The 25,698-nt window shown below is 42.3% G+C and overlaps 1 protein-coding gene across 1 annotated transcript; it reads right to left on the bottom strand.

Moving 5' to 3' along the window:
• Window positions 1-10,276: 10,276 nt before the first annotated feature.
• On the bottom strand, window positions 10,277-10,567 carry LOC121489826 (small ubiquitin-related modifier 2-like). The gene has a single exon (XM_041753195.1). It carries the CDS (start codon window positions 10,565-10,567, stop codon window positions 10,280-10,282), a length of 288 nt encoding a protein of 95 aa, XP_041609129.1. The 3' UTR covers window positions 10,277-10,279.
• Between the last annotated feature and the right edge of the window lie 15,131 nt (window positions 10,568-25,698).

Below are 25,698 nucleotides of genomic sequence, written 5' to 3'. Positions count from 1 at the left end.
GAACTTTGGCAGGAAGCTAGTCTCTTGTCTACGCCATACTTAAAAGGGAGGCTGGGACATGCAGGTTTTTTGTTTGTTTGTTTGTTTGTTTGTTTATTACTATATTTTAGAAAGGCAGGATTTTCAATGTGTAAATGTTTAAAAGTTAACAGATTTTGCTACAATCTACTCCTTCACCACCTAGCATCAATATAGGCCCTGTTTCCATACTTATATTTCCAATCATAATAGTACCAGTAACCTGTGCTTGCCTAATATCAAATAACTATCACTTGTACAATGATAATATACTTGCCCAAAGGAAGGACTCAAAATTTCATGAGTTGTAAGTTCTGGTTTCCTGGATCATAGCCATTTCTCCTATAGTTCTGCCTGCCATAATACCATATTGATACTCTGTTTTCAGTCCACAGTTTAGCCTATGGACTAAACTATAAACACACATGGACTATGATAAATGGTAGAGCAAAGGGAGAAGGAAAAAAAAAAGGAAATTTATTGAATATGCATAGATATGTACACGACACAGGGGACAGAAGCAAATGTGGTGCTACTGCAGAACTTATTTATGCAACTGGCTACAAGGCAGCAGCTGGTCTTCATTATGTCCTTTCTCTGCTACCCATTCATGTTCACTTTGTCCTCAGCAAAAGAGTCCATTGGCTATGATTCTTTATCTGGTTTGGTGACTCAGTCTTCATTCTTGGGGAATCTGAATGCTTACCGGCTCTGCCTGTATGGGGTTAGAATTTACCTTCTATTAACTTTTATCACTGGACATGGCAATCCCCAGGGATTCCCTTATGGTTTACAGAAATAGTCCTTTCTGTCTACATGCATGGCAGCAATCTACTTTGATAATCTGGATCAGTCATTTTGTCCAACAGGGCATGACAAGTCTTAAATGTCTGGGTAGAAGTCTCTGGTTCTAATTCAGTGGATCTATTATTGTGTCTCCTGGTCAAAATATCCCTCCCATTGGTTCAAAGACCTTTAAGTCAACAGAGCCTAAAGTCACAGAAAGCAAAAATTTAGTGAATGGTTCATCAGGCATCATATTGAAGGGAGCTACTCCTCCTTTTACTTTTTGTTTCTTAGGGAGAGATAGTGCTCATTAACTTAAAGAGTAGACTACATTTTGTAGGGCAACACCTGAGCCTTACCAGATGTCTGCTGGTGCCATCACTTCAACAGGTAGTTCTCCGCTCTATAAGGCCAGTTGCTTTTAGATGATGGAATACATGGACGAAGCAGTGAATGTTATACACATGAGCCCTATCACTGCAATTAACTTGCTGTACGTGAATTCCCTGGTGGGGACCAGTGTTTAAAAGATGTCCAGATTTTTAATATGGTGTCCAGTAATTCCATAAATTATGTGATTTTCAGAAGCATGGTAGGCAAGGAAGATGTATTAGTCTGCTAGGGCTGCCATAAGAACATACCACAGACTGGGTGGCTTAAACAATGGAAATGTATTTTCTCACAGTTCTAGAGGCTGGTTGTCCAAAATCGAAGTGTCAGCTAGTTCAGTTTCTCCTGACGCCTCTCTCCATGGCTTGCAAATGGCCATCTTCTTGATGTGTCCTCACATGGTCTTTTCTCTATGCTCATGTATCTCTGGGGTCTCCTCATGTGTTCAAATTCCCTCTTCTTATAAGGATAGCAGTTAGATCACATTGAGGACCACTCTCACAGCCTGGTTTTAATTTCATCACCTTTAAAAAGACCAGCTCCAAACAGAGTCGCAATCTGAGGTACTGAGTGTTACAGCTTCAATATAGGAATTTTGGAGAGATACAATTATGCCCAAACAGATCCATACCTAGAATAAGTGTCTGTTCCAGTAAGAATATATTACTGCCTCCTCTGTGGAGAAGGGATTGCAATGCAATCAGTCTGCCCAAAGGTGGCTGACTGTTTGCCAAGGTGTGTGACTTGTCCTGAGACCCTAGGTAGTTATTACCACTGGCAAGTTGTGTGCTTCTTACCAGTGTCACTTTCCCCATCAGTGGAAGTCTTTGTCATTGAGCTCATGCATAATATCCATCTCTGTCGTCATGGCCATGTTTTCTATGAGCTGTTGGGCAATCAAGAGTGGCCGAAGAAAGAGGCCTTGACATTCATAGAACAGCTTGTCTTATCCATCCTTATATTGTGAACTTCCTCCTCAGTAGGAACCACAAAATAATTCTAACACTTTGTCTCTTCTGAGAGGTCCATCCACATGCCTCTTCTCCAGTACTCATTGTCACCAATCCCTCAATAATTTTTATCTCCAAGTTTTCTCAAACCATTTGCTGCTGCCTATGAAACCTTGAAGACCCTAGGGCATCTTTCTTTTCTTATACAGCAGAGCCTGAGATGTGCCCTTAAAAGTCTGTCCACTAGGAGAGATTTCTTTTCCTCACTGTTCTATAGGACTCTTTCTATTGTGGTTATAGTCCATTTTCATCTGATGCCCACATAGTGTACAGAGCTACCTAATATCAGGCTTTAGTTTTTACTTTTCCTTTCAACTGGTCATTTGGAACACCTGTTAAGGCTATCACATGCGTTGAAGAAAGGATGGAAATGTGGAAAGGGTAGGCACCCTGGGAATTATGCAAATTTCTTGTATCTTTTGAATCATCTGGGTTTATACGTTGCATACCACTTCCATCTGATCATGAAGCATTTTTGGATACACCGCATTGCTGGTTGGCAATCTTTGGTTCACAATGGGCAGCTTAATTGCAAGGCCTCCAATTTTCTCATGGTTGGACATTCTGCCTCTGCCAACAGAAAGCTGTGGACTATTGAGGTGATGTCAACAAGATGGTATCACAGGTCTTGACTTCCTTTTCTTCACAGGAAGAACTAACAACTCTTTGTGGGCAAGATGCCCCTGAGAGAATCCTAGAACACGGGTCTCTGCATCACAGAGACCAAGCCGGGTTGCAGGAGGGGAAGAGGAGCAGTTGCAGGGACCAGCTCAGTACTCCACAGAGGTCCCCTGGAGCCCAGGGTCCTTCCAGTGGGAAAAGAGAGCCCCTGGGGGGACACCCAGCTTCTCTAGCATAGTGGGTTGCTTGTTGGAAGTCTCTGCTCCAGGAATGCCCCACAGAAATGGCAGGGGAACCTCAGGGCTCCCTTTGGGAATCTGACTGTGCTGGAGAAGTCGGGGGTGAGGGGGGCATGCTGACAACAACTTGCACTGGGATCTAAGCAGACTAGGCTCCTCCCTGAAGAGCCCAAGCAGTGTCTGGACCAGCACTTTGTTCATCTATAGAACCAAGTCAATAGTGCCATCTGAGCAGACACCTATAACTCGCCTATCTGAACAGAAAGGCTGGCAAGAACACATGGAAGCCGTGTAGCCCAAGCCGTGATCTGTTAATTTGCCCATTGAAAGGGAATGGCTTTGTTTCAAGACTCCAGATGCCTCAACTGTGGTTCTCTTCTTGGGGCTGGCCACAGGCTCCACATGGCTCTCAGGCGGCCACAGATCTGCCAAATCATGCAGGCCTAGTGGCAATATTGTGCTTCATAAAAAGCCTTCCCTTGCTTTGTATCCCACACATATCAGGCAGCCTTCTGGGTAAATATTATCTGTTTCACCTACATGGTCATGAACTGGTGAAGTAGCCGAGGTAGGACTCACTTCCAAATCCAGTCACCCTTACTTCCACAAGCCTCTACCTTAGCAGTGGTCCATGCGATATTTTGTGTTGCTGGAGATCAGTATTGGCTCAGAGGTATATCAAATAATCCTTCAAAGTCCAAGGAGTTTCTTTTTTCTCTCCAGTGTACAGTTACCCTGAAATGTATTTTATGTCCCTTTGGTAACAGTCTGGTGAAAGTTTGATGGTACACGCTTGAGATGTTACTACATAACTCTTTTTTAAGGATACCCAATCTCCTTTTCAATCAGAAAGCTCTGGCTCCTTGAACTGACTTGGGCCTGGGAAGTGGGTGAATCTCTATAGTATGGAGGTAGTGAGTCCCAGTAACTGTGGCTCAAATCAGATCAATCTTTGCTGCTTACTAAGCCTAGGGCTTTTGTTGTTGTTTTTTTTTGGGGGGGGGTTGGGTTTTTTTATTTTTTATTTTTAGTTATGCATATTAAATAGGAATAGCCCATTTATTTCAGCCATTGAAACCTGATTACCTCCAAACATCCCTATGGGTAACACCATTCTGTTTGTTATTTTGGCTCTGCTGCCTGTTTTGGTAACTACATCTATGTTTTTTCTCTGGTAGTTGAGTACATCTGCTAGATATTTGTCATTCTAAGTGTCCACCCTGTCACTTAAATCAAGGAACTCATTATAATGGCAGCATTTCCTACTTTTATATTTTACCTACAGTGGATAGCTACTAACTAATGGGATTTTAAAGGATGTTGGTGCTCTTCATCAACAATGTATTTTTCAATATCATGGTGAAGAGATTGCTTTCTGAACCCTCTTGTAGATTATTTTTGGGATAGAAATTGTGAACGTATGATAAATCTGCTCTTATATTCTTATCTGCTTAGTTTTTTTGGTTCTTTCCTCTATATTATATCAAGTTCTTCCTGGCATTTCAAATTCATATAGGCTACTGTTGACTCTAGTTTTAGTCCATCAACCAAGCAAATAAATGGAATCTTTCCCAGTTGCTTGAGTCAATATTTTGCATCCAGAATCTCTGGTAGGTGTTCACACATTGGAAATTTAACCTAATCTAAAATTACGTTTCTCTTTCTCTGTTCCAGGTCCATGAAATTCCATTCTCACACATGTTCCTCATAAATATATATTTTTTAATTTTAAAATTAACATATAGTAAAAATTGACTTTTTTGGGGCAAATAATTCTGTGAGTTTTAACATGATATAGATTCAGGTAAATACCACTACAATCAAGTTACAGAATAATTCCATCACTCCCAAAATCTTTGTAGTAATCTGTAGAGTCTTACCCCTCCCCCATGCCCAACTCTTGGAAACCATCGATTGGCTCTCCATCATAGTAGTTTTGTCATTTGGTGATGTCATATAAGTGGAATCATATAGTATGTAGTTTTTGGAGACTGGCTTCTTTATCTTAATGTTCTTGAGATTTACCCACATTGTTGGTATGTATCAATAGTCCGTTCCTTTTTAAAGATGAATTTTCCATTGTGTGGATGTACCACAGTTTGTTCACCCACTTACCTCTGAAGGACATTCTGGTTCTTTCTAGATTTTAGCAATTATGACTAGAGCTCCTCTAATAATTCACATGAGGGTTTCTGTGTGAATGTACATTTTCATTTCTTTAGGGTAAATGCCTGAGAAGTGGGATTGTTGGGTCACATGATAGGTGTAGGTTGTAAGAAACGGCCAAAGTGTTTTCTGGAGTGAATACATTATTTTGCATTTCTGCCCACAACGTATGAAAATTTCACTTTCTCCCCACTCTTGAAAATGCTTGATACTGTCAGATTTTTAAAAATTTTACAATAGCCTCTCTAATAGGTGTGTTTTAATTTGTGTTTCCTTAATGGCCAACGAGATACATCTTTTTGTGTGCTTATCTGCCATCTGTATATTTTCTTTGTCCAGGTGTTTTGTCCATTTTATTTTTTACTTATTTATTTTTGTTTTGTCCATTTTAAAACTGAGTTGTCTGATTTCTTACTGCTGAGTTTTTAAAGATATCTATATTCTGGAAAGAATATATGATTTCACATATTTTTGTCAGATATATGATTTCACATATTTTTTTTCCTAGTCTGTAGCTTGTATTTTCACTCTCCCAACAATACCTTTCACAGAGCAAAAGTTTGTAATTTAGATGAAGTAAATTGCTCTTTATGGATCATGCTTTTGGTGTCAGATCTAAGAAAGCTTTTTCTAACTCGGGTTTTCTCTGACATTTTCCTCTAAAAGCTTTATAGTATTAAGTTTTACATTGAGATCTCTGATCCATTAAAAAATTTTTTTCTTATGTTGTGAAGTTTAGAATGAGGTTAGCATGAATGTCCAGTTGTTCTAACAAAATTTATTGAATGAGATTCTTTATTGAATTGGTTTTGCACCCTTGTTAAAAATCAGTTGTCCCTATGTGTGTGCTGATTTCTCATCTCCCTGTTCTGTTCTACTGACCTCTCTGCCTTTTGCCATTACTACACTGCCTTGATTACCAAAGCTTTACATTAGACCTTGAAATTGGATAGTGTGATTCCTACAACTTTATTCTTCTTTTCCAAAATTGTTTTGGCTATTCTAATTCCTTTGCCTCCCATATAAACCTTAGAATTAAGTCATCTCTGTATCTATAAAAATTCCTGCTAGAATTTTGAATGGAATTGTATTAACTATAGATCAACTTGATGAGAATTGAATCTTATATTACTGTCTTCCAATTCTTCTGTAGGCCATCCATTGAGTTTTTAAAAAATTTCATTTCAACCAAAACAAAACCAAAATAGTTCACTCAATTCTTCAACCTCTTAAAAGATACGAGAAAAGTTAGCAGATGCCCTCCTGTCAGCCTTGAAGAAGCAAACTGCCTATTATAGAGAAGGCCACATGGCAAGGACCCAAACACAGCCTCTAGGAGCCGGTTGTGTCCCCAGCTGACAGTTAAGAAAACAGAAACCTTATCACATGGCCATGAGGAAATTAATTCTGCCAATAACCTGAGAGAGCTTGGAAGTTAATCTTCCAAAGTCAAGTCTCCTGAAGAGGACACAGTTGGCTGGCACCTTGATCTCCATTAAGTCCTGAGCGGAGGACCTAGGTAAAATGTGGAGGACTCTTGATTTATGGAAATTATGAGATAATTAATGTTTTAATATTAATGGCTGTTTTAAGCCACTAAGTTTGTGGCAATGTATTATATAGCAGTGAAAAACAAGTGCAGTATACTAATGGACTTACAGAATTTTTCAAGGTCCAGGACCCAAGCTTGAAAGCCACAAAGCTGATTCTATCAGCACAACCATGAGGTATGTCCAACCATATGATGAAACTGTCATAGCTGCAGTCCTGCTGCTTCTTTCATCTGATGCACAGCATTTATGAAACCAGGGATCAAACACCATGAAGAAAAACTCTCCACTATGGCAGGGCTCAGACAACATGTTATTATGGTATTGTTTTCTCATCTGTGAAATAGGACTAGTAATGATAACTACCTCATTAGTTATAAGGATTAAGTGAAATAAGGCTTTTAAAGTATTTGAATAACACATAGCTCTTAATGTTCTGTATATGTCTAGTTATTATTATTCATAATGGACTTGCCCAAGGCCACAAAAAAAATAAGAAGTTACTACCAAAATCTATTCTTTTCTTCATCTCTTGACTTTAGCAGGAAGAGTGATCCAGGAACCCAATTTTTAAAAGACTGCCCATTCTCATTCTGGGTCTCTATCAGGAGAGATTCACTTCAGAGATACAGAGGAAATCCTGCGTAATGGAGCATGAATGTTCCATAAATTGGCCTTTACTGAGTAAATTGAAGGGTCATTAACATACTCATTAACAAGTACAGCACTTTGGAGTTCTGAAAATGAGTGGACAGTGCACAACCAAATGAGCTCATGAGAACTTGAAATTCCCTAGATCAGTTTCTGCGCACTCACAATGTTCTCTCTCCCTGACTTCTGCCTTTGGTGTCATAAACCATGTTCCAAATATACATCTTTTTCTCTTCTACTCATTGTCTGGAATTATTCTCTGCCTGTCACTGGGAGTAAAGGGTATAAAAGTTTGGAACATCTGCCTTAACATACACATCTGACGTATGTGTCTCTGTGTGGGCACGTGTGCATGTGTATTCATGAGTGGAGAGCAAAGCAGATGGTTTGGTGAGGATGTTATAGACTCTTATAACTCATGTAAAGGAGAGGAATTCCAACCAGTAGGGTGCAGGTTGAAGGGGCTAGTGAAGCAGTGTCCAAATCATAGTATAGAATGATTTCATGGTATTGGGAAAAAGTAAATTTAGTAATATTCAGAAATATAATTATTATAAAAATAAAATATTTTAAGTCAAACTATTAACTAAAAAAGTGAAAAATTGATACAAATTAAAGTTGGCAGTGATCTAGGATGTCATTTTCAGAGAGCCATGAATGCTCAGTGGTTGTGTAGAGGTCTTTGAAGCAACTCATATAGGCAAGATTTGAGCAATGTGCAGTCAGTGTAAACTCTAGGAATTGGTTCCAGCCCTCGATCGTAAACAACAGAACTTATTTAGGCTAATTCAAACCAAAATGGTTATACCTAGAAGGATATTAGGATGCTTACCAAATATCTGGATATTGTGACAGATATCTGGACAGATATCTGGAAGGCTGGGTTTCAAATGGTGAGATATATGGACAACTGACTAAGATGTTGATCAATTTGAACACTAAAAATATTTCAAGAGATTATGGCTTCAAATAATGGCAGAGAACCTTATATCAGACTAATTTTCCCAGAGACAGCAATTAAAAATTCTTGGAAGACATAAAAAATGATTGTTTGAAGGCACTGTAGAGTGACCAAAAGCAGGCAGAATCCAGAGGGACTACTACCCATAAAAAAGGGGAAACATCCTAGGTGAGATCCCTATTTATGTTTTTTTTTTTCCCCTTGAGAGCACTCCCCAGTCTACTTGATGTATACGATTTCATATAGAATTCCAAACGGGCCAAGCAGAGATTGGAGCTCAGGGGTGCTAGAATGGCTGAAAGTTGAAGGAGTATATCCAGAAAAAGAGGGAGTCATGTGAGAGCAAACCTCTAAATCTGCATTCAGTGGGCTCTCAATCCTTGGCTGACCCCTGCACTATGAAGACACAGAGCAAGACTCCAAGGTACCCAGAAGAAAGTTCTAGGGATCTTATTAAGCAGATATTATACCAACTCCCCAGGGTTATGAATATACAATTTAGAGTACAAGTTCTGACAAGTTAATAGAGCTTGCTGTACACTTCAGCTTTTCTATTAAAATGTCAGAAGAGGGGTGCCTGTGTGGCTCAGCAGTTGAATGTCTGCCTTCAGCTCAGGGCATGATCCTAGAGTCCCGGAATTGAGTCACACGTCGGGCTCCCCTCAAGGAGCCTGCTTCTCCCTCTCCCTATGTCTCTTCCTCTCTCTCTGTGTCTCTCATGAATAAATAAATAAAATCTTTTAAAAATAAATAAAATAAAATGTCGAAAGGTTCAAACTCTAGGTGTAAGAACCATGTACAAAATGAGTAAGGGATGCCCCTGAGGAAAAAGGAAAAACTGAAAAGACCTACCCTAATAAGGCTTAAAATAAAGCCTCCAAAAAATCAAGGTTATCTGCCAGTAGTTTAAATGCTTGCTGGAACAAAAGTCAATATTTGTCTAAGGAAGGTAACAGTATCCAGAGTCTCCATAGCACATCATCCATAAGGTCCAGGATATAATAAAATATTTATTAGACATGAAAAAAAAACAGGAAAATGGGGCACATAGTCAAGAGAAAAACCAGTCAATAGAAGCAGACCTTGCGTTGCTCTAAGTGTTAGCTTTAGCAAATAAAATCTCAAAATAATTGTGATGAGTATGTTAGAGTCTACAGTAAAAGATGATATAATGGTGATGAGAAGGGGAATTTCAAAAGATATTTGAAATATAAAACAATAAAACAGAACTAAATGGAAATGTGAACACTAAAAATTAAAATATCTAAGAATCTATCAGATGAGATTTTTTTTTTAAAAACAAGAAGTTTATTTAAACAACAAGACACTTGACTTGAAGGGAAAACTATCTAGGATTCATTTCTTTTAGAGTAATTTATCCCTACTTAAAGACAGATTGCCCTACATGTAACAGCTACGTACAAATAAGTTATAAAATTGTCCTTGGTTTTACAATGATAAGTGAAAAACATTAAAATTCTCTGATCAAACAAGGTATGCAAGGATTTTTATGTTGTTCTTTTTTTGTTGTTAAACAGTGAAAGCAAAATAACTTACTGGAATATAAAGATAAGAGCTGACTGAACATGCCACTAATGGAGAGAGGGGGTATTTTCACAGAAGCAGTATTTTCCCCCATCCCATCTCCATTTGATGTCGATCAAAACATACCATTGGCCATTTAGTTAAAAAAAAATGCAATATGCTTGTGCACATACACAGTTACTTTATGTACAATAAAGGAATGGGGAAGGGGAAAATGAAAGAATAGAGGAAACTATACTATAGTAGTCAGGATGTGGTGGAAACAAATTATGGCTTTCTATTTGAGAATGTCTTCTTGGTCTGGAGGAACAGAGTTCTGGAGTAAAGTAGCAGGTTCCCTTTTTAGTAGACACCTCCTGTCTGCTGCTGGAACACATCAATTGTATCTTCATCCTCCATTTCCAACTGTGCAGGTGTGTCTGTTTCATTGATTGGCTGCCCATCAAATTGGAATCTGATCTGCCTCATTGACAAACCCTGTCGTTCACAATAGGCTCTCATTAGTTTACTAAGTGGTGTATGCCTCTTAATCTTAAACTGCACCACAGAACCATCCTGCCCCGCCACATTCAAATAAATATGATCGTTGTTCTCAGTCTTCATTCCTTCCTTGGGCTTTTTGTCCACCATGGCGAGTGCCAGAGTCTCCTCAGCTGCCGCTTCACAAAAGAGGTACCAGGTCCGCCTATCAGATGAGATTAAGAACAGATTAGACAGAATAGAAAAAAGGATGAGTGAGCTTCAAGACAGGCCAATGGAAATTATCTGAACTGAAACAGAAAGAGAGGAAAAATGAAAATAAAAGAATAAGATCTCAATAACCTTTGATAGGTATTTGAAGGAGTTTAGAATACATGTACTTGGAGTCCTGGGATGGCAAGATAGGGGCTTGAGGGGAGATAATAAAACCAAGAGCCTAAGAGCATAGATAGGGCACGAAAAATATTTGAACAAATATTGACCAAAATCTCCCAATTTGATCAGAGACAGCAATTTACGGATCCAAAAAGGAGAGCAAACCCCAAGGGAGATAAATACAAAGAAAATCACACATGATCAAAATGATAAAAGCAATAGATAAGTAAAAAGTCTTAAAGACAGCTAGATAAAAACTCTAGAGAGGCAGCATAAAGGGAAATGATAAGAATAACAGCTGACTTCTCATAAAAAATAGTCAAGAAGAGAATGGCATGACATATTAAAATCCATCAATTTAGGATTCCATATCTAGTATAAAAATCTTCCAAAAATGAAAGTGAAATAAATAAGAAAAAATGAAGGCAAAAAATAAAGGTATTATCAGATAAATGGTATTGCATGGAAATTTGAATCTGTAAGAGGAAATAAAGAGTGATTAAATGGTAAATATATGGGAAAAAAGAAAGATTATTTTCTTAAAATATAATTCTTTAGCATAAAGACAATAACAATGTATTATGTAAAAGGTAAATATATGACAACAATTGCATAAAAGGGGGAAGAGTAAGTGGAATTTTACTATTATAAGTTTTATATGTGAAGTTGTGTAACATTAATTCAAGGTACACTGTGATAAATCAAGTATGTATATTATAATTCTATGAGAACCACCAAGAAGTAATGCAAAGAAGTATGGCTTAAAAGCCAATGGAAGGGGGCACCTCAGTGGAATAGTTGGTTAAATGTCCGACTCTTGGTTTCAGCTCAGGTTGTGATCTCAGGGTCGTAAGATCCAACCCCATGTCAGCTCAGCATGGAGTCTGCTTGAGAATCTCTCTTCCTCTCCCTCTTCCCCTTTCACTCATGCTTTCTCTTTCTAAAATAAATAAATAAATCTTTTTTTAAAGCCAATGGAAAAGATAGAATGGAATACTAAAAAAAAATTATTTACCCAAATGATAATAGGAAAAGAAAAACAGAGAAACAAAAAAAACCACAGGGAAAATAGCAAAAAATAGTAAGATGATAGAACTAAATCCACCATATCAACGCATTTGTCAAATGTACATGGACTAATACTAAATACTCCAACTATAAGAGATATTAGAGGGATATAAAAGTAAGACCCAATTATATGCTTTTTATGAGAAATCCACTTTCTTCTTCTTTTTCTCTTTCTCTCTCTCTTTTTTTTTTAAGTAGTCTCCATGCCCAGCATGGAGCCCAACACAGGGCTTGAACTCACAACCTTAAAATTAAGACCTAAGCTGAGATCAAGAATCAGCAGTTCAACCAAGTGGGCCACCCAGGCACCCTAGAAAACCACTTTCAATTGAGGGACATAGAGAGGTTGAAAGTAAAGGATGGAAAAATATATAACTTGTAAACACTTAGCAGAAGAAGATACTATATTAATATGTCAATATCAGAAAAGTAAAGAGTATTACAGATATAAAAGGATCATTTCATAATAAAAGGACCAATTCATTAGGAAGATATAGTAATCCTAAATGCATAACCCCTGAATGACAAGCTCCAAAAATACATGAGTCAAATATTGGTGGGAATAAAGGGAGAAAAAGAATTCTACAATCACAGTTAGATATTTTAATATCATATCAGTGTAATTCATAGAACCAGTAACCAAAACAAGTTTATAGAAAATTTGAGCACTATGAACTAACGTGATCTAAGTGACAATTATAGAACAGCACATCCAACATCTGTAGAATGTACAATCATTCTTTTCCAGTGCATATGGGATGTGTACTATGCAGATCATATACTGGGCCATAAACTAGTCTTAATGAATTTCAGAAGATTGAAATAATACAGAATGTGTAACAAAAAAAATTTGGAAAATCCCCAAATATTTAAAAATTAAACAGTGTACTTCTAAGAAAGCCATAGGTCATGGAAGTCATCATACAGGAAATTAGAAAGTACTTTGAACTGAATGATAATGAAAATACTGCATGTAAAAATCTGTGGGATAAAAATAAAGCATGATAGCTTGAAATTCTCATATTAAGAAAAAGTTTAGGGATCCCTGGGTGGCGCAGCAGTTTGGCGCCTGCCTTTGGCCCAGGCGCGATCCTGGAGATGGGATCGAATCCCACGTCGGGCTCCCGGTGCATGGAGCCTGCTTCTCCCTCTGCCTGTGTCTCTGCCTCTCTCTCTGTCTCTGTGACTATCATAAATAAATAAAAATAAAAAAAAAAAGAAAAAGTTTAAAATCAATGATCTGACTTCCACCTTTTAGAAGCTAGAAGAAGAAAAGCAAATTAAACCTAAAGTTAATAGTGTAAAGGAAATAATATAGATAATTCTAGAAATCAATGAACTAAAAAGGAGTCAAAGAAAATGGAGATAATGGAAGAGTTAGTGAGCTTGAAGATGATGAGTGGAAATTGTATAATATGAAGCAGAGAGAGACAAATGACTGAATAAAACAGAGACTAGAGGGGCACCTGAGTGGCTCAGTCAGTTAAGCATCTGACTCTTGACCTCAGCTCAGATCTTGATCTCAGAGTTGTGAGTTTGAGCCCTGGGTTGGGCTCCAAGCTGGGCATGGAGCCTACTTAAAAAGAGAGAGAGAGAAGAGAGAGAGACTAGAGCATCAGATACCCTTGGGACAACATCCAATTGTCTAACATCTGTAGAATCGGTGTCCCAGAAAGAGAAAGTGAGGCAGAACCAGAAATGTTTGAAGAAGCAATGACTGAAATTCTCCATTTAGTGAAGACTTAAAGGGACACAATCAAGACGATCGATGAATCCCAAGGATAAATACAAGCACACTTCATTTTATTGTGCTTCACGGACATTGTGGGTTGTTTGTTTGATTTTTCAAGTTGCAGGTTAGTGGCCACCCTGCATTGAGCTATTGGTGTCATTTCCCCACCAACATCTGCTCACTTTTTGTCTCTTTCACATTTTCGTTATTCTTGAAATATTTTGAACTTTCCTTTTATTACATTTGTTATGGTGATCTGTGATCAGTGATTGCTACTTCCTGAAAGCTCAGTTAGTGGTTAGCATTTTTTTAAACAAATAGATCCTAGGTCCTTATGCCAGTGAAACCAATAGGAAAAGAAAGAAGTCATAGGGCAGGGGCAGTAATTGACTCTGATTACCATGAGGATCCAGGTTTGCTGTTACATAATGGGGACAGGAAAGAGTATGTCATGAAGATAGAGGATTCACTAGGGCCATATTTTGGTGCCACTCACTGTGTGCCTGTGGGCAACTCTAGCAACAATGGTTCTACAAGGTTGGGGCAACTAAGGATTCAGACCTATTGAGGTAGAAGTTCTAGGTCACTGTACCAGGGAACAGTCCAGGTCAGTCAAAATGGATGCTGAATGAAGCAGTGATGATTATCAGTTATAATGATCCTAGGACCAGCTGCCATCATACAGCTGTAGCAAGTTTGGCCTGCTAACAGCCTGTAAGTCTTTTCACATGCCATCACCTTGAAGAACTGGATTTTCATCTCACTTCTTGTGGAAGAGTTGAAAGTGTCCTGTTCTGATATGGGGGATACATATGTTATAAATAGGAAGGAGTGGATCTTAAAGGCACAAGGGGTGGACTATACTGGACTCCATTTGTATGCCACTCTAGGTCCATGTGGCCACACCTTCCCTCTTCCTGGGCCTTGGTTACTTGCCTTGTCTTGCAGCTGAGCAGAGTCAGTAAGAGCCCAGCATATTATTCCCACAACTCTGGCTCTGTAATCACTCCCACTACAGATGGAAGGAAGATCCTAAAAGACACTACTGCATAATGAGATTGACTGCTGTGCCCCAGACCCCCAGAAGCTCTGGCTCCTCTGGAGGTTGCCTGGGGAGACCATGTCACACATCTCAGAAGAGCTGAATTTGACCAGTGGGATATGAGGGCCAGGAAGCATCATTAGCTAAGTTCTGTTTCATTCCTCTGCACAAATGAATGAGGAAGAGATGTAGCAGATGAACTGTTAAGATCTAAAGATGACCCGCCAGATTGAGCAATCAGTTGTATTTGCTGTGAAATGTGGCATGCTTCTTAAATATCCTCTTTTCATTTGCTCTCCCTCTTTCCCTGTGTCTGTCCCCTTTTTTTCTGGAATTGCACTCTCCAACAGAATATTAGTGTGTAAGCTTCTCTCCCAGGCAGGATGTCTTTTCCAGGGACCCTGGGTTAAGACAGTAGCATGTTTTTTTTGTTTTTTTTTTAATAAATTAATTTTTATTGGTGTTCAATTTACCAACATACAGAATAACACCCAGTGCTCATCCTGTCAAGTGTCCCCCTCCGTGCCCGTCACCCATTGCCCCCCACCCCCCACCCTCCTCCCCTTCCACCACCCCTAGTTCGTTTCCCAGAGTTAGGAGTCTTTATGTTCTGTCTCCCTTCCTGATATTTCCCACACATTTCTTCTCCCTTCCTTTATATTCTCTTTCACTATTATTTATATTCCCCAAATGAATGAGAACATACACTGTTTGTCTTTCTCCGATTGACTTACTGCACTCAGCATAATACCCTCCAGTTCCATCCACGTTGAAGCAAATGGTGGGTATTTGTAATTTCTAATGGCTGAGTAATATTCCATTGTATACATAAACCACATCTTCTTTATCCATTCATCTTTCGATGGACACCGAGGCTCCTTCCACAGTTTGGCTATTGTGGACATTGCTGCTAGAAACATCGGGGTGCAGGTGTCCCGGCGTTTCATTGCATCTGAATCTTTGGGGTAAATCCCCAACAGTGCAATTGCTGGGTCGTAGGGCAGGTCTATTTTTAACTCTTTGAGGAACCTCCACACAGTTTTCCAGAGTGGCTGCATCAGTTCACATTCCCACCAACAGTGTAAGAGGGTTCCCTTTTCTCCACATCCTCTCCAACATTTGTTGTTTCCTGCCTTGTTAATTTTCCCCATTCTCACTGGTGTGAGGTGGTATCTCATTGTGGTTTTGATTTGTATTTCCCTGATGGCAAGTGATGCAGAGCATTTTCTCATGTGCTTGTTGGCCATGTCCATGTCTTCCTCTGTGAGATTTCTCTTCATGTCTTTTGCCCATTTCATGATTGGATTGTTTGTTTCTTTGCTATTGAGTTTAATAAGTTCTTTATAGATTTTGGAAACTAGCCCTTTATCTGATATATCATTTGCAAATATCTTCTCCCATTCTGTAGGTTGTCTTTTAGTTTTGTTGACTGTATCCTTTGCTGTGCAAAAGCTTCTTATCTTGATGAAGTCCCAATAGTTCATTTTAAGACAGTAGCATGTTGTTGATGAAGATGCTGATGTGATTCTGATGAGGTTGGAGGTAGTGGTGGTGGTGATGGACAGTGATGGTGCTGTGGGTAATGATGATGGTGGTGGTGCTTGTAATGGTGATTAAATTATAAGGACGATGGAAGCCTGGCAAGTCAAGGGTATGGTGGATTGTATAACTAGTTAACTCCTATTTGATATCCTCTCTCTAGTACTCCTCCCTGGGGAAGGATTGTATATCCCTATCCTTTTGAACCTAATCATGGCCATGGGACTTGCTCTAGCCAATCAAGAAGCTCTAGAAGCCAACATGTACTTCTGACAAGTTCACTTTCCTTTTGCCGTGGTGATTGTCAGTCTCCAGTAGTAGCTGCTCCTTTGGTTCTTGGGGCAGAGCCATAACTGACCTGTGACAGAAATGTAGCACGAGTGGGAAATCATCTTATAATCAAGAGTCAAGGAGGTTTTAAGGAGTTTGTTACCAGCACATAATCTAGTGCACCCTGACTATATGAAAGAAAGGAAGTCTGAGAAACAGACTTTTGGGACTATGTGCCTTTGGAACTAGTGGTAAATAGGAAAAAAAAAACCCTGTCTTAAAAAGTTTTATTCTCCCATGGATCAACTTTTTTGATAGAAGTTGTGGGAGACTCATAACCCATTTGAATCTGGCCAAAGGAGAAATGAGGAAAACTTTTGTGGGTGTGGCAGCTGCTAGGTGATGCCACACTTGCATGGCTATATTAGTGGGCTTCTTCTCAAGCTTGGGAGTTCTGCACAGTTTTCAAGAAATGGATTCCTGTGCACACTGGTTGCAATGGAGCTGGGGAGAGGAAGATGGGTCCTCAGGCTGGGGAGCCTAGGGGTGGAGTGTCTCTGGATGTGCTTGGCTAATACAATCAGTTCTTCAAGGAGGGCATTGTTCTCTGCTTCCCCCACCAGCCCAGAGGGGGTTCCTGCTAATTGTTAGCTCAGGTTGATTCCCATTAATGCCCTTTATTTATAGGTAAATGAGTTGATTATGGAAAGAACGGTGTTCTCTTCCTAGTTTTGTGCTTCTGTTTTCTATCTGCTAGTGTTCTGGGTCTGGAGTGCCAAGCCCTGTCCTTCTGAGTGGCTGGATTGGATTGAGAAGAGGAGGGGGCATGTGTGTATCTCTCAGGGGAGTGGGAGATAAGGGACAGAAGATTGCTTCATTGGGAGCAGTCAGGGTGGAGACTCAGAGAGGAATGATCAAATTGAGTTTGCATCCTCCTCCCTTTCTCCACCTCACCCAGAATATGCAAATTATGATTCAAAGGAAGAGCTGGGGAGACAGTGTTCTCTCCCTCTGGAGGACTAATAATGCTCCCTTGCTAGTGGGAGGAAGCACACCTGACGCCAGCTATCAGAATTTGCGACTGCCTAAAGGCACATGCTCTGTGCTCCTTGACCTATATTTTCTTTGTAAAGGAGGTGGTGGGAGGTGGGCATGAGAGAAGGAAAAGTGGCAAGCCTGTGGATATTCATGCAGTCAACATCCATTTGCTGACCACCTACTATGTTTTACTCTCTTGGGTCATGGAAGCACCTAGAAAAAAGACAGTCCCTCGTAATATTCACATTCCAGCAAGGAAGACAAGAATTTGAACAATTAAAGATGGATCCATGAGAGCTTTAACCTGAGGCCTGACCTTGCTGGATGAGCAAGATCAAAGAAAAGATGTTTAAGAGGAGATCTGGAAATGAGTAGCAATTTGTGTTAGGGAATGCATTTATAAGAAATATGTACCTGTGCATGCATGTGGGAGTGCACACACCCAGGTGCACATGCAAAACCCTGGTTAATGAGGTAAATGAATTAGCACACAGAGAAAAATTTTCCAGATTGCCAAGTTTATAATTCATTGAGTACCTAGGTGATTTTATTGCTGACAAATTAGATGTAGATTTCTTTTTTTACAAAATTAATTTTTTGTTTTCCTGCCCTCTTAAGCAGCCTAAATATGGCTTTCTTCATATTTCAGGGACTCCACTGTGAATATCATGACTATTGTGACTAACTGATACTTGGAGAGAGTGCTTTCTTAGGATTTATTTAGGGGTGTATAATGACTTTATCCCCCTGAGATGGCCTCAGACTGCTTTGCTGTTTGAGTTCTTCTGTCTGCTTTTTATAGTTTGCTGTCTCTTTCTTTGCTATTGGCTGTCAACTGTCACTTCCTGCAGCTGTCAGAAATCTGGGCTTTGGCAGGGCTAACCACCGTCAGCATCTGCCCCACCCCCAACACTCACACTCACTGACTTGATTCTGATCAGGTAACACTTGGGAGTCAGTTGACTTGTTTTATCTAAAGTGGAAAGGGATGATCCTTGGAGAGAGGCCCCTGTACAGCAGCATCGCTTCACCTAGGAACTTGTTAGAAATGCAAATTCTTGGGCTCTTTCCCAAACTTGCTGAATCAGAAACTCTGGGGGTGGGGCCGGGATCTGTATTTAACATGCTGTCCTGGTGATTCAGCTGTCCCCATCATTTGAGGACCAGTGCTGTGAGGAAGGATAAATAGGGCCCAGTGAGGGCTGAGGTGCTCTCCCAGGGGCAGGCTGTATGTGCTTTAATCAGTATTCTGTCCAGCAAGGGGCTTAGGTTTCTTCCTGGGTCTCAGCCGTTGTGCAGTGTGCTTGGATTATTGCAGGATGGCGGAGTCCTAGGAAGGATTGTGTGCGCCTGTGTGCATGCAGAGGGAGGAAGGAGGGTAGAAAGAGAAAAAGCCAGGGACCAGAGAGAGACATATCTTATGCGCTGCTCCCTGCACTTAGCAGCTGGAGTTTCCCCTGTGTCCTGGTTTCAGAGCTCTGGCCCAAGCTCTCCAGCCTTGGGTCTCAGTGGTCCTTGGATAGCAGAAGTGTCTCCTGGTTCCCATTCTTTCCCACCCGTGAGTGGCTGCCTGGAGCCCAGGCTGAGAGGCACCAGCTGGCGGTGACGCTGCCACAGACTCTCCAAATGGAGTTCTTGAGAACTACAGCTGGGTTGTGTGTGGGAGCCTCGGAGATGCATGGATTTGGGTTTGTAAACATGGGCCTGTTAAATTTAGGGTGGGCCACGGGCCTAGGAGAGCTCCGTAGCATCTTTTGGCAACTGCTGAACATTTTGAGTGGTTTTAAAACATTGCTCATACCTTATATAGTAGGAGGCCTTTTTTAGCGCAGCTTGTCGTCAGGGGGAGGAGAGAGGAGGGATTGGCACCCACCACCGTCTGTGTGCCAGGTACTTTGCATGCACTGTTTCATTTTGTCTTTATTCCCTCTGCGAAGAGCTGGGGCCTGCTAGCTCTGCTTTATCGACTAGGTTGTTGACTGAGCAAACATCTGGGCCCCAGTGGTGTCCCAGTGAGTCCCACCTGACCTGGTGGCTGACATGATAGTGGTGAGGACACCCCACCCACAGTGGGAGCACACAGTCATGCCAGCTGTCATGGGGAGCCAACATTCTCTTCTCTGCTCTTCCAGCTTGCCTAAACCAGACTCTGCCAGAGAGAGAGAGAGAGACAAAAAGAGACACACACACACATGCACACACACACACATACACGTACATATCTGCCCAACATGAATCCCATGAGATGCTCCTCAACTTTAGAGCTGCACTGGCTAAATCTGTTTTGGAATTGTCATAAAACTATATTCTCCTCTTGGAGATCATGAATCATCATAAAAATTGTATCAAACAGAGTTCAACCAGAGAAATAGGACCAGTAGGATGGATAGACAGATATGTAGATAGACAGAGATTATTGCAAGAAATTTGTTTGTACAGTTTAAGGGTGCCTAGGCAAGTCTACAGGCTGCAGGGCAAGCCGACTGTCAGGAAGGGCAGGCTGGAGCCCTTGGGCTTTGGGTGAAGCATCAGTCCACAGGCAGACTTTGTTCTTCTCAGAAGCCTCAGCTCTGCCCCTAAGGCCTTTGGACTGATTGAATCAAATGACCTAGCACAATCGCTCTAACTTGAAGGCAACTGATTGTGGATTTTAATCAGATCTATAAAATACCTACACAGTGACACTTAGTTTTTATTTATTTATTTATTTATTTATTTATTTATTTATTTATTTATTTATGATAGTCACAGAGAGAGAGAGAGAGAGAGGCAGAGACACAGGCAGAGGGAGAAGCAGGCTCCATGCACTGGGAGCCCGATGTGGGATTCGATACCAGGTCTCCAGGATCGCGCCCTGGGCCAAAGACAGGCGCCAAACCGCTGCGCCACCCAGGGATCCCCACAGTGACACTTAGATTCATGCTTGTTTGAGTAACTTGTGCCTTAATTCAGGCAGGTTGACTTATTAAAAACTGACCACACCAATAAACACACTGAGAAGTCCTGCACCAAAGACACCTTAGTTGTGATGACCTCTCTGGTTCCTAAAATTACAAGAGCAAGAACCATGCTTACCCCCCAATTCTCCACAAAAGCCATTTATTCCCAGTGTACCCTGCAGGATATTCTGGAGATCATTGGTCCAAACTCTCTGTCCCTACCTCAGAGGAGCTGTGCCATGAAAGTCCAGAGCACAACTCTGTCCTGTCTTCAGTGGCTCTAGGTCAGGGTTTCTCCTCTGTGGTGTTATGTACTTCCTGGTTCAAGGAGTCCTTTTTTGCAGGAGCTGTTTACCATAGGATGTGTAGTGGCACCCCAGCCTCTACTCACTAGGTGCCAGTTATACACCACGTCCCCCACAGCTGTCGCAACTGAAAATGTCTCCAGACATTGCCACATGTCCCCAGTGAGAACCACTGGTGCAGAGGAAGAAATTGTGGGACCGCACAGGGTCTTTGCAGGCCTAGCAGCCTGGGTCTGAATTCTATCTCTGTGTTATTTCTATTTACTTGCATTCTGACATATTCCAAGAAGATCTGAGTGTCTGAATCTGTCCTTTAATAGATCTGTGATTCTTGGGCATTTATTTTACTTTGTGAGCCTTGGTTTTTACCTCTGCAAAATGGGGATCACTTTAGAACTTGCCTTGTCAGGTTATTCAGGAGACTCCCTGGAGTAGAGCACGCAGGGTACCTGGATTTTGGTGGTTATTCTAGAAATGCTAGTTTCTTGCCCTCCAAGAGGGAAACCGAGTTTCACAGCTAGGCTTGCATAAGGACCAATGGGGACATGAGGCCCTTCAGAATGGTGGAGTTGGAAGGGTCTTAGCTGTCACCAGATTCTGGATGAGAAGATCAAGCTTAGCATCTGCCTGAGGCCCCAGAGCCCCAGGTCAGGGATTGTCCTCAACCATGAAGTGTGTCACTTCCCTGGACAGCCTGGATAAGAACAGTCAGGTGTTCCTCATGGTTCTCACTGCTGCAGAGTCCAGAGAAAAGGGCTTAGGGCAGGAGAGGCTCTCGGGTCCCCCTCCAAGGGCTCAGCATACCTCCCAGCCTCTTCTGTAGGCTGCTCAAGTTAAGTCATCCCTTTCCCGCAGGCTGTGGTGCAGAAGCTAGAGCCCATGGCAGAGATTTATGAATGGCGCTCCCCTGTGCAGCCTAGGTCAGGCCTTGCCAGGAGGTTTATTAATGGGCTTTCATCTAGCACTTTAAGTTTGCAAGCTCTCTCTGTTCCCCTGGTTCACAGCCGGATGTGGGGAGATACAAAATCTTCCTCCTCACTTGGTGGTGGGGGTTTGGCAGAGGGAGGTGATGTAGATACTGTCCTACAGGGTCCACTGGGATCAGAACCCACGGCCTTTTCCCTCTCTTGGCTGTCTCTCAGCCCTCTGGGGGGGGAAGTAGCCTCATCTGCAGTCAGGATGGTGATCACTGCATCAGGCCTGTGGGCAAAGCTGAGCATACAAGCCTTGGGTCAGAAGCTATGGACTCTGTGCAGTTTCCTCATCTGTAAAATAGGGACAGTGACAGCCTCCCCACAGAGTGGTGTGACTATAGGGCCTCATGTTGGATTAGGCCCTCCTCTGTGTGCGGGGGTATGAATAGCTGTGGGACATCATCCAGCCAGTCACCCTAGAGGGTGGCAGCTTCAGAGAGGCTCTTGCCCCATCTCTCCAAAGGACACTGTCTTCCCAGCCAGGGAGAGCTTGAGGAAGGACCTCTGTATTCCCCATCATCCCTCAGGAGCCATCCACACTGTTACCAGGACAGAGGCTGAGGAAGGGGAAGGCCCCTAGCATTATATCGCATGGCATTTCTAGGCTGCTAATCAGTCATCAGTTGAGGCCACCCACTCCCAAACAGATGTAGAAAGGCTGCCTCTGCATCTTCTGAGCAGCTTGTTAAAAATACAGATTCTAGGAGCCCACTCCCGACCCCTGGGGTCAGAACTGCTCACTGTGGATGAGGAGGGAGAAACCCTGAAGGATGAAGAGCCTTTTTGTTCAGTGTCACAGACTTGTGAAGCCTTAACACCCCATTCTCAGTGGTCCTGTAGGATACCAGGAACTCTGGGTATTCACTTCCAGCATGTCTGACTTAGGAGGTTGGCCTGGAAGAATCCAGAAGTCCCTTCCAGCTCTAACACTCTGTGCTTTCAGGAGAGGTGCTCCAGAGACAAGAGGAGCAGCACTGGGTCCTGGGGTGGCTGAGTGCTTAGTGGCACAGATAAGCCTGTCCTGGAGGGCAGGCCAGAACTGCAGTGCTGTTGTTCCTGGGACTACATCTGGCCTTGTATTCTGGGAGGCACCTGGTGACCTTGAGCCAAGAGTGGGTTCTAGGCAGCTCCTGGCCAAATTCCCCCACCTTCCTCACCCCACTTGAAGATGGTGGTGAGCTGCAGAGTGGCTAGTAGCCTATAATACACCAGGCCATGTATGACGTGGACTTGTTGCTGACCCCTTTCCTACCCCACTGCTTCTCCCAGGCCATTTCTTTTTCTTTCTTTCTTTTTTTTTTTTTTTAAAGATTTTATTTATTTATTCATGGTAGACACACAGAGAGAGAGAGAGAGAGAGAGAGGCAGAGACACAGGCAGAGGGAGAAGCAGGCTCCATGCAGGGAGCCCGACGTGGGACTCGATCCGGGGCGTCCAGGATCACACCCCAGGCCAAAAGCGACGCTAAACCACTGCACCACAGGGGCTGCCCTCCCAGGCCTTTTCTTTATTCAGCAATCATTGACTAAGCACCCACTCTGGGGACACGAAAGTCATAGCCATTGAGTGTCAAGAAGGCAGCAGAGGAAGAAGACAGACGCGTAAGCCAGCAGGAGCTTTGCAGTATCGTAGGCTGATGGTGGACAGACATGTGCCCTGGGGTTCCAGATGGTGCCCCCTGGAGACGCAGCAGGAGAGGTAGGCAGGGCCAGTTCTAGCTTTTCTGCCCAAGACATGGGCATAACTTTGAGGTCAGTGCCTGCCCCACACCCCCAACTGCCCCTAGTCTGGTGGAGACCCTCCAACCCCAGTCAGTTCTAGGTCGTGATGTGGGGTGTGGGAGCCTGGGAACTCTATCAGGCCCAAGCTGTCCTCCTGGCTGCCCATCCTCTCAGGCCCTGAGCACGCAGCTGCATTAGCTGAAAAGTTCTGCTGTTCTGGCCAAGATGAGCATACTCTCTTCCTCCCTCTTGGCCCAACCTGGTCCTGGCCTCAGAGAGGCCCCTGGGGGAGATGAACACAAAGGAGCCCTGCAGTTTAAAAGCCCTATAATTGCACTGTTGGTTTCTAGCACCACTCTGGGCTTCCCAAGTTAAAGAAAGTTTACAAGGTCCCGGAAATAGCTCTGATGCCATCAGGCTCCGGAGGGAGATGTGGGCTAGGGCAGCAGAGGGAGGAGTGTGTTTCCCAAAGGATCCCGGGGAGCCTCCAGCCCTGTTAGCCCTTGGGGCCAGGAAGGGAAGCCTCTGAGACACAGGGAGTTCAAGGGATGGCAAATTTTAGGGAAGAGAATTTGACAAACGTTTTTCTAGGGCTCTGGGTTTTCTTAGTGCATTCAGAAATATTTATTGAGAACTTGCTCTGGGTGCTTGTTGTAGATGGTAGGGATCCACCACTGAGCAAAATGGAGCATGGCCTTCCCAGCCCTTGTAGAGCTCAGGCTCTGCCCAGGGGACACAAAAGAAGCATGTGTACAAATACATACGTGGAATGCAGTCAGGCAATGAGACCTGGAAGAAGGAAAATAAAGCCAAATGAGAGATAGAAATATGAAGAAGGATGGTTTTAGGCCCAAGAAGACTTCTGAGGAAGCAGTCTTTGCCCCAAGACTGGAGGGAGTGAAGGAATGAAAGTCACAAGTGAATGGGGGAGGGGTGGAGGGGCAAAGTCACCCCCAAGTTGGGAATGTGCACCGTCTGTTCAAGGAACAGCATCAGTGTGGGGAGAGGTGGGAAATGGGGTTGGCAAGGGAGCCAATGCCAGATCCTAAAGGGACTCCTGAAAAGATTCTGCCTTCAGATATAGGGATATTTGTGTATTTGGTGATGGCAGTTAAGGAGGCACCTGAGCATGGCTTCTGTTCTGAAACTAAGCTCCAAGCATGAGGTGAGATGAGCTTCAAGAGTGAGGGAGACTTGGGAAGCAGGGGCATGGGGGAGGGACATGGAGAGAAGAGGAGGTATTCAATGCTCTGTTCAGAGTGAGTAAGAAATTTCTAGAAAAACATGCTATGATTGCTGGGCAGTGCTGTGGGTGCTTTGTGGTTTGTGGTCTTGAATTTAGAGGAACACCATCCTCACTGTGTGGTTTGCTCTGTTGAGTGGCTAAGATGCGCTGGCCAAGGGCTCAGCAGTAATGTTTGGGTCTGTGTGTGTGTGTGTGTGTGTGTGTGTGTGTGTGTGTGTTAGCCACATTCCTGCCCTCAGGTGGTATCTAGCTCTGCAGGGGGATTATATCAAGAAACAAACACTATAAATCAGACCCACATGACATGGTGCAGGGAGGAGGGTTCTGAAAGGTGTGAGGGACTTTGGAAAGAGCTCGAAAAAAGAATTTGGGAATGGCAAAGCTGGATGTACCACCTCTGAGCTGATACTGTAAGGCAAGTGACAAAAGCTCTCTGAAACTCAGATCTTCTAAACTATCATAGGGATCATCCTATTGATCTAATGAGGCTGGTGCAGTGATTAAATAAGGAAATGTAAGTGGAAGATGTTGTGTGAAGAGGAATTTAATGAATGGCAGACACTGATGTTCATTTTTTAGAGCAAGGGTGGACAAATTGTGACCCATGTGCCTGAAACCAGCCTACTGACTCAGCTAAGAATGATTTTTTACATTTTTAAATGGTTGAAAAAACAAAAATAAGAGTAATATTTCATGACATATGAAAATTATGTGAGATTCAAATTTCAGTATCCATAAATAAAGTTTTATTGGAACTTCGCCATGCTCATTTGTCTATGTGTTGTCTCTGCTGCCTTTTCTCCACAACTGCAGAGCTGAGTAGTTGCTTGTGACAGAGACCATATGGCCTAGAAAGCCTAAAATATTTACTATGTGGACCTTTATAGAAAAGTTTGCCAACTTCTGATTTAGAGGAAGGGAAGTTGAACTGGACACTCAGAAAGGTTTACCATGGGTCTGGTCTTGAGTGCTGGGTGGGATTTCTATGGGTTGACCCTGGGTGAGGCATTGGGGATAAGGAGGCCATAGGTC

The sequence above is a fragment of the Vulpes lagopus genome, chromosome 4 (genome assembly GCF_018345385.1).
Source record: "Vulpes lagopus strain Blue_001 chromosome 4, ASM1834538v1, whole genome shotgun sequence".
NCBI classification, from domain to species: Eukaryota; Metazoa; Chordata; class Mammalia; order Carnivora; family Canidae; genus Vulpes; species Vulpes lagopus.
The sequence above is the reverse complement of the archived record's forward strand: the minus strand, read 5'-3'. Positions and strand labels throughout refer to the sequence as shown.

Bases quoted from the DNA above. Each gene is read 5' to 3' on its own strand.
- LOC121489826 (XM_041753195.1), bottom strand. From the start codon at position 10,567: ATGGTGGACAAAAAGCCCAAGGAAGGAATGAAGACTGAGAACAACGAT.